This window comes from Galeopterus variegatus, unplaced genomic scaffold, assembly GCF_000696425.1.
Source record: "Galeopterus variegatus unplaced genomic scaffold, G_variegatus-3.0.2 Scaffold1486, whole genome shotgun sequence".
Taxonomy (NCBI): domain Eukaryota; kingdom Metazoa; phylum Chordata; class Mammalia; order Dermoptera; family Cynocephalidae; genus Galeopterus; species Galeopterus variegatus.
Genome location: NW_007727597.1, coordinates 336824 through 351056, shown reverse-complemented (window position 1 = coordinate 351056; position 14233 = coordinate 336824). Strand labels below are relative to the sequence as shown.

Genomic DNA, 14233 nt, shown 5'->3' with positions numbered 1-14233 from the left:
CGGCGCACTGTAGCAGTGCGCCACCGGGCCAGCCCGAGTTTCTGGAGTTTTTAATCACCCTAACATTCAGCTAAATGTAATAAAATTTATGCAACTATCTATGAGCAATTCTGCATGATCTGAGTCCATTCCCCTACTCCGTCCACACCACTGATAACGGTATTTTTTTTATAGTCCAATCCTAGCTACTTTGATTATGATCTTCAACTGTTCTGGTTCAACATCTTCCCTCTCTGGCTTTCTCCCATCAACAGCAGTTTTCTGTTATAAATGGCAATGTTATTTTACGGACAGTTTAGCAGATGCACATCAACACAGCAGGAGGAACATAAACCTAGTAATAGGGTGTAAGTATTTCTTACTTTTGGTGTCAAGCTGTGCACGATACTTCTCAAATCCTTTGAGCCGAACTCGTTCTCCCAACAGCTGAAGGAATTCCTCAAAGGCCGGGCCGGCTGATTCATTGTTGTACATCTCTTCTTCGGTGCTCTGTCCAGCTTTGCAGTACATGATCCCTACTTTCTGCTGATAGTTCAGCTGTGAAGGTAGGCAATACAATGCATGTAAATACAGGCAGATGCACTTTGCCCCACTTAAATGCTAATAAGTCCTGTAGGGCACATGCCTAGCAAATAGCTAACATCTTTCTTCTCTTGAAATCCTTCTGTTTTAATTCTTCTGTCTCTAATCCAAAAAATACAGTGGGGCAAGCATCTATAATCTTCATGAATTAAGAGAAAAGGCCAGAAAAACAAATTAAAATTTTCTGTATGTCAAGATCATGCATCTTTAGAACAGATGTTGATACTTTAGAGAATTTCTGTTAATGGATTACAAAGTACAAAATGAGGCTATAAAAAAACAGCCTGACAACAACAGGCAATTATTCTCCAAAGATCTCCCCCTTTTAAAAAGAGGGGCCTTTCCTTAGGTTTAAAAGCAGAGATCCACTTTACAAAAGATACTTTAAAATAACTTGTTTTACATTAAAAAGTTCATTAATATTCTTGCAATATATATTGTAAAATTTGAAAAGCCTTAACTCCCAATACCACTATTCCAATATATTAAGTTATAAACTTTCAAGTATTTTTCCTGGAGAGAAACTTTAAAAGCGGCTTCACAATGACAAATCAGCTGGTGGCAAATATTTCTTTCTCAAATACAGTTAAAATGAAGCATTCAAGAGATTTTAACATAACATTAACCAAAACATTTATTCATCATTGAAAAGTCTAGTCATTCTGCAAAGAAATTTTAAAGTGGTACTGGTCATTTAACAAGAAATGAGTTTTCAAGGGGGCTAGCTGGTGACTCGGTTAGAGTGTGGTGCTGATAACACCAAGGTCCAGGGGTCCGGGGTTCAATCCCTGTACCAGCCAGCTGCCCCCCCCCCACAAAAAAAAAAAGAAATGAAAGAAATGTTTTCAATGTAAAACTTTTAGTTCTCCAGTGACATCAGGACAATTCTCATCACTTAATCCTATTTCCAGAGTGGCATCGCAACCACCACATCAGTAAATTTTCATCTAATAAAAGGAAAGGGGGAAGAGAAGAGATAAAATTTTAATAGCTAAGATTTATTGAATACTTACTGTATTTCAGTTTGTTCAGTGTTTTACATTAACTTGTTATCCTCACAACAGCCCATAAGGCAAATATTACTACCCGTTTGACAGAGAAGCAAAGTGAAGGCCAGAGAACGGAAGAGAAGGTAACAAGCCCAGCAGGGAGAGACACAAGATCTCATTGTCGGACCTGTGATATGGCTCCATTAAACATCACCAGACTCAACCAGGCTTGTCTTGCTCTATTTCTATCACTGTAGCATATGTCCACAACCCCTACTTGCAATTCTGAAGTTGAAAGGTAAAAACCAGATTCGAGCAAACACATTTGGCAGCAAAACCTGATATGGGGTTAACACTGGCACTTTAAATTTATTCCTTTGTGTCAATACTCATATTTTCTCCTGCACAAATATTTATGCGTTTGATTGTGGGGTACTGGCCCAGATCCCACTGGGAATACTACCATATAGTACATCTATTTTCTTATTCTCCTAAAACCTGAAATTTTCTGAATTCTAAAACATATCCAGTCCCTGCTATTTTACAGTGAGGGACTATGAACCTCAACTACCTTTTTCAACTTTCCAAACCAAATGGTTCAGAAGAGCGTTTGATTGTGGGGTACTGGCCCAGATCCCACTGGGAATACTACCATATAGTACATGCATTTTCTTACTCTCCTAAAACCTGAAATTTTCTGAATTCTAAAACATATCCAGTCCCTGCTATTTCACAGTGAGGGACTATGAACCTCAACTACCTTTTTCAACTTTCCAAACCAAATGGTTCAGAAGAGTGGTAACACAGAAAATGTCATAGGGGAGAACCTTTGCTTGCCTTCCTCCGCCCTTCCAATATACCCTGCCTAGTTGACAAAGAAGCTCAACAGTCTTTACTTGACCCTCAGACACAAAAGCTCCCTGGGAGTTCCATAATTGCATAGAACTGATCCTGCTTTACTCTTCCTACGCTGGTGGGTGGAAGGTAAAGAGATGAGTCTGAAACTTACAAATACCTGGAAGTACTGATATTGAAATACTTAAAAAATAACATACACCCTGACATTATTGCTACTTCATTTTAATTATGAACAAGAGCACATTGTGGACTTAGTTCATTTTTGTATATGTTAAATCAAACTAAAATCTGGCCAGAGAAAGCCTCTGTACACGCATCCTTGAGTTCTTACATACGAACCTGAACTGCAACCTAACTTAGAAGTGTACTTCCATCACAATAGCTGAGTCTCAGCCCAAGACAGCAGTCATACTTCAACCACTCACAGGTGGCTTACTGTTCAAATGGTGTTCACGTACGGCAAATGCCAAGCTGTGACCAATCCAGCTGTTTCTGTATGTCACTTTCCCTTTTCTATAAATCTCAACTGACCACCTGGTAGCTGCAGAGTCCCTCTGAATCTGTTCTGGTTCTAGGGCCTGCCCAATTTGTGAATCTTTTTTTTTCTCAAACTTTGCTAAACTTAACTTGTCTAAAGTTTTTCTTTTGTCATATACCACACCTGGGAAAAACAAAACAAAAAAATTCAGGTAAAACTTGCTGCACACTACTGACATTTAACATCTTTCTTAGCTGGCCTGCTTCTAATTTCTGAATGTGGTGAATGCTTAAAGGGGAACTCCCACAGGTAAAGATCTCATCTTGGCTTTACAACTAAGCTGAGTACCCTATTAGGTCGCAACAAATAGAAAGGTAGTGGTAGGCTCTAAGTCTACTACAAAAGAAGTCCTTAACACAGCCGGAGCCCAGGACTGACCACTATCTGACTCTCTCCCTCTGGGGAGAACTATCAGAGAGGTAAAGCAATCTGGAGAAAGGAAGGGGCTTTGAGTTATATGTTGTCTGGCTGTGACTCCCAGATCAGGCTTCACATGCAACAATGTAAAACAAAAGTCACCCTGATCAATGAAAAGCACTGCAGTGACACTGGATTTGTGGGTGCCTTTTTAAAACTTCTTAGATAAAGGATTAAGATCTCACTGTGAACATTCAAAAGGATTCAGTGATATATAAAAAAGAGTTCACTGTGGAAAGAAAAGTAAGGAAACAAAGCACTGGGCGAGCAGAATCTAAGGACAATGAGACAATGTGCCCCTTCTTTTGACTGATTTCTCATACTCTAGCGAGTTCCACCTGCAGACAGAACAAACTTGTTTTGCCGGATGTGAAATGAACGCTCCTTTAAGAGGATTAGGAAATTCGTTAGAATGTCAGATCTTCGCTGGTTAGAAACTGTTCCAAATGTCAACTACTCTATCCTTTAAGGGGACAATACAAGTGTATCTTTGATATCTACTCCAATTAAATCAAAGGTAGGTAGCATTCTCTGAACTCAGGCTCCTAGAATCCTTAGTAACTGTGTCCCTGACAGAATGAGAAGTTGTTAAGGAGGAGTTATGTAATGTAATAAGGAACTTTCCAAGAGAAGGAGCAAATATAAAGGGAGTTGAAGCTATGGTTTGGAGATTTTGGATTCTTATAAGGTTTATAAAACAGTATTTTTTTTTTTCTTTGAGAAACAAACATATCTGTATGGGTTTATGCATATGAATATACAATACTTTAATGTGATGCTCAAAATAAAGTTATGATGACACCAAAAACCTTCTTGGGAACAGATTGGATTTATCCACAGTCTAGGATTTTGCTTTGAACAATCTCTGGATCATTTAATAACGCTGCTATAATTCGATGCTTGCATATAAACTGTTCATAGGAAACACTGATGAAGTGTTTGGGCACTCAACAAATGTCTAGGATTTTGCTTTGAACAATCTCTGGATCATTTAATAACGCTGCTATAATTCCATGCTTGCATATAAACTGTTCATAGGAAACACTGATGAAGTGTTTGGGCACTCAACAAATGTTTGCATTTATAAAAAGTGGTGATGGTCAGTCCAACAGGACAAAAGCTGTGTTCGAGATGAAGATCTTGAATCACAACAAAGTGAAGTATCTTTCACCATCTACCAAAAGTGAGGTGGGCTCTCATAAATTTGCTCTTTCTCTCATAAAGTAGGCACTCTAACACAGAATCAAGGAAACAGACAGTGCAATCTGACTTACCCAGCTCTGAGCTCCTGGAAAGCCAGAGCCCTCTACCAACAGAAACAGATTTGAATAACCAGGTACTCAGAGACCTCTTAAGACAGCTCACATTTTCACCCCATCTTCCCTGGGGTCGTGGCTATAGGAAAGCCACTGGGGTAGCACAGACCACGAGAACAACCCAGTTCTTACATTCTTATATAACCTTTAACATCTTCTGATTTAATCTAGAAATTTAAAATAGTCACTATGAGGTATTTAATCATGCGACATTTCTCAAAGTGTGGACCATCAACTCTCTGAAGGGGGTCCATGATGTCAAAACTATCTTCCTAATAATATTAAGAGGCTATTTGACTTTTCCACAGACATTTGCAGTGACGGCAAGTCAAACTGGTGGCCTCTTAGCATGAATCAAAGCAGCAGCACCAAACCATACCTGCACTCATTGTATTCTTTCTCACTGCCGTACACTCACACCCACTCCAAATAAAAATCCAGTTAAGAATGTCCTTGATAAAGCAATAAAATGTTAATTTTTCTTAAATCTAGACATTTAAGTACATGTTTTTAAATATTTCCCATGTGAGAAAATGGGGAATACATATAAAGCAGCTGTTGCCTATTGAGGTATAACAGATAACTCAAGGAAAGTCATTTGTTCAACTGAGGTTATAAGCTGAACTAGCTGTTTTTTCATAGATGACTGTAGTGGGCGGAATAATCCACCCCCTCCCAAAATATACCCCTTCCCAAAATATGCCTCCCCTCCCCGCATATGTCTATATCCTAATTCCTGGATCCTGTGAATATGTAATGTTACATGGTAAAGGGGAACTAAGGTTACAGATGTAATTAAGACTGCTAATAAGCATACAGGGAACATATCTTGGATTAGCTAGGTGGGCCCAATGACGAAAAGGCCCTTGAAAGAGGAGGAGGGAGGCAGAAGACGATGGTTAGAGAAGAAATGTGACAATGGGGGCAGAGTCAGTGGGATGCAACATTGGTGCAACAAGGAGGAAAGGGCCATAAACCAAGGAATGTGGGTGACCTCTTGAAGCTGGAAAGGGGAAGGACACAGATCACACTGAGAGCCTCCAGAAAGAAACAGAACTCTGCCATCACTAACCTACAGAAATGTGAGATAATAGATTTGTGTTGTTTTAGGGCATTAAGTTGGGGTAATTTATTATAGCAGCAATAAAAAAAAAAAACCAATAAAAACATTATTTGTATTTGAAAGAACTACCAACAGACAGACTATAGTTATTTAGAGTTGCATATTTGGCAGATACTTTCCTGAAAATAAAAAAGAGAGCATACTACTTCAGGGAAAGCAACTGACAATACTTCTTGCCAATAATAAAGTTCAAGCTTTAATGCAAAATTTAAATTCTGGAAAACTTATACCTATCACCATGAGCTTGAGAGCTTCCCAACACTTAAAAACTTTTCTAATAAGATCAATGGGATATTTTTATTACTGTAAAATGAGTTAACACAAAATCTGCATAAGAGAACCAATATTTTCCAAGTGACTGACACAAGAAGTTATAAAATCATGCATGTGTAAATAATTTATCAAAAGTTCACAAAAGCCAATGAATTTTTAATTTAACAGAGTACACTCATATGCTTTCAAATTGTATGTTGCTGTTAACCTTAAGAAACTACCACTTGTTGAATTTTGGTGTTATATCAAAGAAAAATATCCACAATTGTCTTAAAGGGCCATAAAATATTCCTTCCTTTTCCAAGTACATCAACTATGCGAGAACAGATTTTCTCCATCTACTCCAACTGAAATAACATACTGCAAGAGATCGACAGCAGAAGCACGAGTCCAACTGCCTTATATTAAGCCAGACATTAAAGAGATTTGCAAAAGAGCTAAACAATACTATTCTTCATACTAATTTTTTTTAGAAAATTTTTTTTCACAAAAATGTTATTTATATAAACGTGTAATAGTTTTATTTTATTTATTTATTTTTAATTTAAAAGATGCCCGGTAAGGGGATCTCACCCTTGACTTGGTGTTGTCAGCACCACGCTCAGCCAGTGAGCGAACCGGCCGTCCCTATATAGGGATCCAAACCTGTGGCCTTGGTGTTGTCAGCACCACGCTCAGCCAGTGAGCGAACCGGCCGTCCCTATATAGGGATCCAAACCTGTGGCCTTGGTGTTGTCAGCACCGCACTCTCCCGAGTGAGCCACGGGCCGACCCTACTATTGCTATTTTAAAATAAATTACTAATACTTCAAAATTTGGTTTGATTTTAATATGTTAAGTGAACAAAAAAGTCACATAAAACCTCTTTGAGATCCTTAACTTTTTTTTTTGCTTTGTATTTATTTATTTTTATTATACATACATGTAGGGTACAATGTTGATTTTCAATTGTGTAGAATGTGCAGTGGTTAGATCAGTAGAATTAGCTTATTCATCATTACAATACACAATCATTCTTTGGGTCCATTGACCAATTCCTCATTAGCCCCCCTCCCTCTCCCCTCCCTTTTTCCACCTCTATTTTTCTAAAAGTTCAACATATTTTTGTGATTGTTGTTTCTCTCTTTCTGTCCCTCTTTATTGTTCATTTGTTTATTTATGGGTTCAGAAGAGGGTAAAGGGACTCTGAGACTTTAAAGTTTGAGAACTGCTATCAGTGTGCTTTATTTTGCATTTCTCTAATGGCTAAGAAAATCATGTACTTTTTCTTATGTTTATTGGTTATTTTGATATCCTTTTTATCTGAAGATCCTTTCAATATTTTTCCCTTTGGCTGTTGTTAAAATTTTCTCTTTATCACTGGTTTTAAACAATTTGATTCCAGTGTGTCTTGGTGTAGCTCTCTGCATGTTTCTTATTCTCACGGTTCATTAAGCTTCTTGGATCTGTTAGTTTACAGTTTGCATCACATATAAAAGACATGGAACTATTATTTCCCCAACTATTTTTTCAGGCACTTCCTATAAATGACTTCCTCTATTGCTTCTCAGCCTTTTGGCTAAGATTAAGTGTAGATGACTTCCTCTGGGGACTCCAATTATATGTATATTAGGCCATGTGAAGTTGTCTCACAGCACACTGATGCTGTTTTGTTTTTCTTCATTTATTTGTCTGTATTTAATTTGGAATTGTTTCTATTGCTATGTCGTCAAGTTCACTAATCTTTTATCCTACAATGTCTAATTTGCTGTTAATCCTAGCCAGTGAATTTTTCATCTCAGACATTGTAGTTTTCATATTTATAATTTAGATTTGAAACCTTTCTATGTCTTCCAGATCTCTACTTAATATGTTCCATTTCTCCTACAGCTTCCTGAACATATGAAGACACCTGTGTCATGTTTGTGTTTGCTTTTGATTTTTCACCCTTATAGGTCATATTTTCCTGCTTGTAATTTTTGATTGACTGATTGTCAGACATTGTGAATACTACTTGGTTGGGTGCTGGATGCTGTTGTATTCCTAGAAGTATTTTTGAGTTTTGTTCTAGAACACAGTTAAATTATTTGGAAATAGTTTGAAACTTTCAGTCCTTGCTTTTAAACTGATCAGTTGTACTGGAGCAGTGTTTAGTCTAAGGATAATTTTCCCCAATATTGTGGCAGAAGCATTCTAAGACTCTGCCATGTGAATTATGAGATTTTTCCAGTTGGGCTGCCGGGAACAGAAACTATTCCTACTCAAGGGAGAGCATCTACAGCTCTCTCCTCCCTGATATTCTGGCCTCCCTGGACTCACACCTCTGTCTCAACCAAGGGAGACCCCTGGGCTTCAGCTGGTTGCCTCTCTCTGCACTAGTCTAGAAACTCTGTTCAGGCAGAAGCTGGTGCAATCTTAGGGTTCCACCTCATTTGTTTCCACCTCCCAGACATCACTGACCTTCACTGCCTGATGTCCAAGGTCATAAAAACCACTGTTTCACTGTTTTGTACAGTTTTTAAGTTGTTTCAGATGGGAGGGTAAATCCTGTCCTCCTTAATCTTGAACAGAAGCAAAAATCTGCCTTCAGTTTTTAAATCAACTTTATTGATGTATAACTTCTGAACAGCAAACTGCATCTGTCTGATGTATACAATTTAATGAATTCTGACAAACCACCACAATAAAAATGCAGAACATTTCCATCGCCACAATCGTTCCTGGTTTCCTTTGTGATCCATCCCTATATCATGTAACAGCCTCAGGCAATCACTGTCCTAATTTCTTTACTATAAATTAGTTTTGCCTACATTTTTGAAGAATATTTTCTTGGGTAAAATACACTGTGAGAGTTACTCTCCTTTTGCATCTTAGAAATGTCTTCTGGCTTCCACTGTTTCTTTATGCTTTACAGCCCAGCCAATGGTTAATTTTAACAGCCAACTGTTTGTCTTACTGTTCTTCTTTGAAGGTATTTTTTCATCTGGCTATTTAAAGATTTTTCTTTTCTTCTTTTTTTCATTTTGCAACTATTACTACAAGGGGCCTACATTTGATTTCCTTTGTATTATCTTGCTTAGAATGGACAGAGTTCCTTGATTCTGGCTTAATTCATTTCTTTAACCAGTTTTGGAAATTTCTCTACCAGTATTTCTTCAACTATTACTTCTGTTCCCAAATAATGCATAAATATCTATTTCTGGAAATTCAGTTACACATATGTATTTCACTGTAGTCCACATGCCTCTTAGGTACTTTTCCTTATTTTTCCATGTTTTCTTGTCTCCAGTCTTCAGTTAAAACTTTTCTGGTAACTTCATTAATTTTCTCTCCTGTTGTGTCTAATGTGCTCTCAAAACCCACCTATTTTCAGCTGGGTTTTAACTTTTAATTATTTATTTTTTTAGTTCTACAATTTCGATCTGATTGTTTTATAGATTCAAGTTCTCTGGTGAGCCCTGAATTCCATTTTTTATCTCTGTAGCCCTATAAGATCACTGAAAGCTCTTATTTCTCCTAACTTTTTATGTGCTGCTTTATGCTACACTTAAGCCCCAAGCCTCTTACATACCAGTAAATGTACAAGAGAAAAAGCACTATAAGATATTTTCAACTTTTATAAATTCTAATTTCTCAATCATTTTCTTTTGTGGAGCAAGTTTTGGGTGTCATATCTATGAACTCTTCACCAAACCCAAGGTACCAAAGATTTTCTTCTATGCTTTCATCAAAAAATTTTGGGTTTTTGGGGCCGGCCCGGTGGCGCACTGGATAGTGCGCCGCTTGGGAAGCGTGGCAGCGCTCCCGCCCGAGGGTTCGGATCCCACGTACAGACCGGTTCCCGCTCACTGGCTGAGCGAGGCGCGGGAGCAACACCGAGGGTTGCAATCCCGTTGCCGGTCCCCGGTCCGGTACGGGGGCAACACTGAGGGTTGCGATCCGTTGCCGGACACGGAAAAAGACAAAAAACAAAAAAAAAAAAAAAAAAAAATGTTGCCTAAGATAAGCCAAAAAGATCTGGTCACTACCCATGTCAATTTAAGTTCAGCTGATTAGATTGGCCAATTGTGCGGCATATACATAGGAAAATTCCCCAGGGACTAAAACAAGGAACAAGGGATTGAACTGTGGGGAAATTAAACTTCCTGGGACTTCTCGGATTCAGGAACAAGGGATTGAACTGTGGGAAAATTAAACTTCCTGGGACTTCTCAGATCCTATAATAATAAAAAATAAGCCTAGCTCTCTAAGATTCTTCAGAGAATTTCACTCTTTTTAATGGAAGAGTAGTGTTCCATGGTGTATATATATCACATTTTTCTTATCCAGTTGTCTGTCAATGTACATTTAGGTTGGTTCCAACTCCTGGCTATTATAAATAGAGCTGAGATAAACATGGCAGTGCAAGTATCCCTTCAATACAATGATTTCCATTCCTTTGGGGACACACCCAGTAGTGGAATTTCTGGATTGCACATCACCTCTGAATTAGCCTATTCTATGGCTGGCTTTTCCCTGGTCTCTTGCTGAAATTTTGATAAAAATTGATAAGTTTAACTGTGCATCAATTTGGGGAGAATTGACATCACTAACATGCTGAATCTCTCAATCCATGAATATAATATGTATCTCCATTTATTTAGGTCTTTGTTGATTTCTTTCATTGCTGTTTTATAGTTTTCTGAATATAAGTCCTTTACATGTTTTGTTAGATATACGCTCAAGTATTTTTTTCTTTGAGGGATTGCAAATGGTATTATATTAATTTCAGTTTCCATATATTCATTTAAAAAAACCTAATCCATGTTTGTAAAGTTGATGTTGAATCATACAACTTGCTAAACACTTTGCTATTCTAGGAAGTTTTTGTAGATTCCTCAAGGTTTTGTATCTAGACTACCATGTCATCTGAAATAGAGACAGTTTATTTTTTCCTTTCCTATACAGTCATGCATGGCATAATGACGTTTTGGTCAACAACAGATCGCATATACAACAGTGATCAGTGCAATATGCCATACCATATAGCCTACGTGTGTAGTAAGCTATGTAGTTTTGTGTAAGTACACTCTATGATGTTTGCATGAAGACGAAATTGCCTAACAACACTTTTCACTGAACCTATCCCCATCGCTAAGTGATGCCTGAAAGTGAGGCCTTTTATTTCCTTTTCATGCCTTACTGCACTGACTAGAACTTCCAGCACTATGTTGAACAGCCATGGTAACAGTGAGCATTCTTCCCTTGCTTCCACCATTCAATCTTCACCATTAATTCACAGAGACGTCTTACTTAAGAACAACAAGTGGGTTATCTTAAGTCCACAGCCCTGAAATAAGAACCAGACCAGGCATAATTTCATTTTAAAAACCCGCAAGTTTTAAGGGTTCAGAGCAAGAAGAAAGGCACGTCCCAACTGGTTGCTGGTTTCCTGAAGCTTGGTAATGAAGAAATTTTGTTGGAGGTGATAAGCATATCGTCAAGAATGGATCTGACTGAATGTGCTATGTACACTGCATATGTAAGCTATAGATATATTGCAGATGTTCTTTATCAAGTTGAGAAAGTTCCTCTCTATTCCTAGTTTTTAATCACGAATGGGTTTGAATTTTGTCAAATCCTTTTTTGCATCAATTGATATTATCATGTGATTTTTCTTCTTTAGCCTATTAGTATGGTAGACTATATTAACTGGAGTTTAAATATTGAACCAGCCTTGCATCTCTAGAGTAAACCCAACTAGGTCATGGTCAATAATTTTTTTCATATACTGCTGACTTATATTTACTAATCTTTTGCCAAGGAATTTTGCATGTACATTCATGAGGAATATGGTCTGTACTTTTTTCATACTTTTGTCAGGCTTTGGTACCAAGATTTTGTAAAATGAATTGAGAAGTGTTCCTTTCTTCTACTTTCTATTAGAGATTGTGTAGAACTGGTAATGATCTTTCTTTAAGTGTTAGGTAGAAGTTTCCAGTGAAACCATCTGGCCCTACAGATTTCATTTTTTATCATAATTACAAATTTAATTTCCTCAGTCTTAGGGATATTTAAATATTCTATTTCTATTGGGTGAATAGTCAGTGTTTTTTTGAGGTCCATTTCATCTAAGTTGTCAAAATTATGTGCGATCTGCTGTACACGATACTCATTTATTATACTGTTGATGTTGGTAGGGTTGGTAATGATATTCATCCCTGATATTGGCAAGATTTGTATATTGTGTCACTGTTTTTCTTTGTCAGTCTTGGTAGAGGATTTTCAATTTTATTAATCTTTTCAAAGAACCAGCTTTTTGTTTCATGATTTTTCTACACTATTTTTCTATCTTCAATTTCATTCGTTTCTGCTCTTTACAATTTCCTTCTTTCTTCTTTGGATTTATTTTGTTCTTCTTTTTCAAGTTATATTAGATGCAAGCTTATATTACTGGTTTGAGACGTTTCATTTTTTCTAACGTAGCATTCAGTACTATAAATTTCTCTCCAAGCCTATTTCAGGTGCATCCTACAAATTTTGATACACTGTATTTTCAATTTCACTCACTTTAATGTACATTTAAAATTTCCCTTGAGATTTCCTCTTTGACCCACTGGTTATTTGAAATGTATTTTTAGTTTCGAAGTGTTTGGAGGGTTTTCTATTTTTCTTTTATTTCTAGTTTGATTCCATTTTGGTCAGAGAACATATTCTTTATGATTTTACTTCTTTTAAACTTACTAATGTTTGTTTTATGGCCCAAGATATAGTCTATCTTGGCGTATGTTCCATGTGCACTTGAAAAGGACATATATGCTGCTGCTGGTAGTAGAGCATTTTATGTCAATTAGCTCCTATTAGTTGATGGTATCATAGAGTTCTACATCCTTGCCAATTTTCTCTCTAGTTGTTCTATCAATTGTTGCAAGAGGGGTGTTAAAACAACTAATTATAATGGTACATGTCTGTTTCTCCTTTTGTGTCACATTTATAGTTGTGTTTGATTGATGCATACACAATTTAGGATTGCTATGTCTTCTTGGTGGACTGACCTTTCCATCATATAATGATCCTTCCTATCCCTGGTAATTTTCTTTGGTTTGAAGTCTACTGTACCTGATATTACTATAGCCACTATGGCTTTCTTTGATTAATGTATGGTATATCTTTTTCCATCCTTTCACTATCGAACTATCTATATCATATTTCAGTGAGCTTCTTGTAGTAGCATATAGTTCATGTAATTGGGTATTGCTTCTTTTTAATCAATTCTGCCAATCCCTGTCCTTTAATTGGTGTATTTAGACTTTACATTTAATGAAATAATTCATTAGAGCTATTAAGCCTGCCATTTTATTTTTTTATTTTTTTCACTTATTTTCTTCTACATGTCTTTCTGAAAATTATTTGAGCACTTTTGAGGATTCCATTTTGGTTTATCTACAGTGCTTCTAAAGGTACCTTTTAGTATAGTTTTTTTTTTTAGTGGTTGCTCTAAATATCAATACCTATATCATTTATCTGATCACTGTCTACAGGTGTCAACATTATACCAATTGGAGTACTGAAGCTTCTCCACCCTTTACTCTCCTCCATTTATAAAATAATAGTCTTTAAAAATTCTTGTACATACATTTGACAATCATGCTAGGCACTGTTATAGTTTTTGCTTCAACTGTCAAAATAACTTAGGAAACTCAATAGGAAAAGTACTTTCATATTTTTACTCTTTCCTTCTTCCTGAAGTTCTAACATCCCTTCTTCCATCATTTCCTTTCTGTTTAGAGAACTTCTTCTAATCACTTTTTTAGGATAGGTATACTGGTGACCATTTAAATTCTTAATTTTCCTTCATCTGAGAATGTCTTGATTTGCCCTTCATTCCTGAAGGATATTTTCCCTGAATTTAGAATTCTGGGTTGATAATTCTTTACTTCTAGCATTTGAAAAATGTTATGCCATTTCCTTCTGGCCTCCATAGTTTCTGATAAAAAAATAAATCTGTCATTCAAATTGTTTTCCCTTATAAGGTAAGATGTCATTTCTCTTTTGCTTCTTTCAAGGTTCTTCCCTTGTCTTTTGTGTTCAGAAATTTTACTATAATATGTCTTGCTGTAGACTTCTTTGGGTTTATTCTGTTTGGGTTTTGGGAAGTTTTTAGCCAACATTTCTTTGA

The 14233-nt window shown here is 36.8% G+C and overlaps 1 protein-coding gene across 3 annotated transcripts in view; it reads right to left on the bottom strand.

Moving 5' to 3' along the window:
- Positions 1 to 14233, bottom strand: part of SIPA1L1 (signal-induced proliferation-associated 1 like 1) — a 313419-nt gene that overhangs the window by 33336 nt on the left and 265850 nt on the right. For all 3 annotated transcript variants that reach the window (XM_008577308.1, XM_008577309.1, XM_008577310.1), the window contains one exon: positions 363 to 537. In XM_008577308.1, the coding sequence (XP_008575530.1) occupies positions 363 to 537 (175 nt within the window). The remainder of the gene's footprint in view (positions 1 to 362; positions 538 to 14233) is intronic.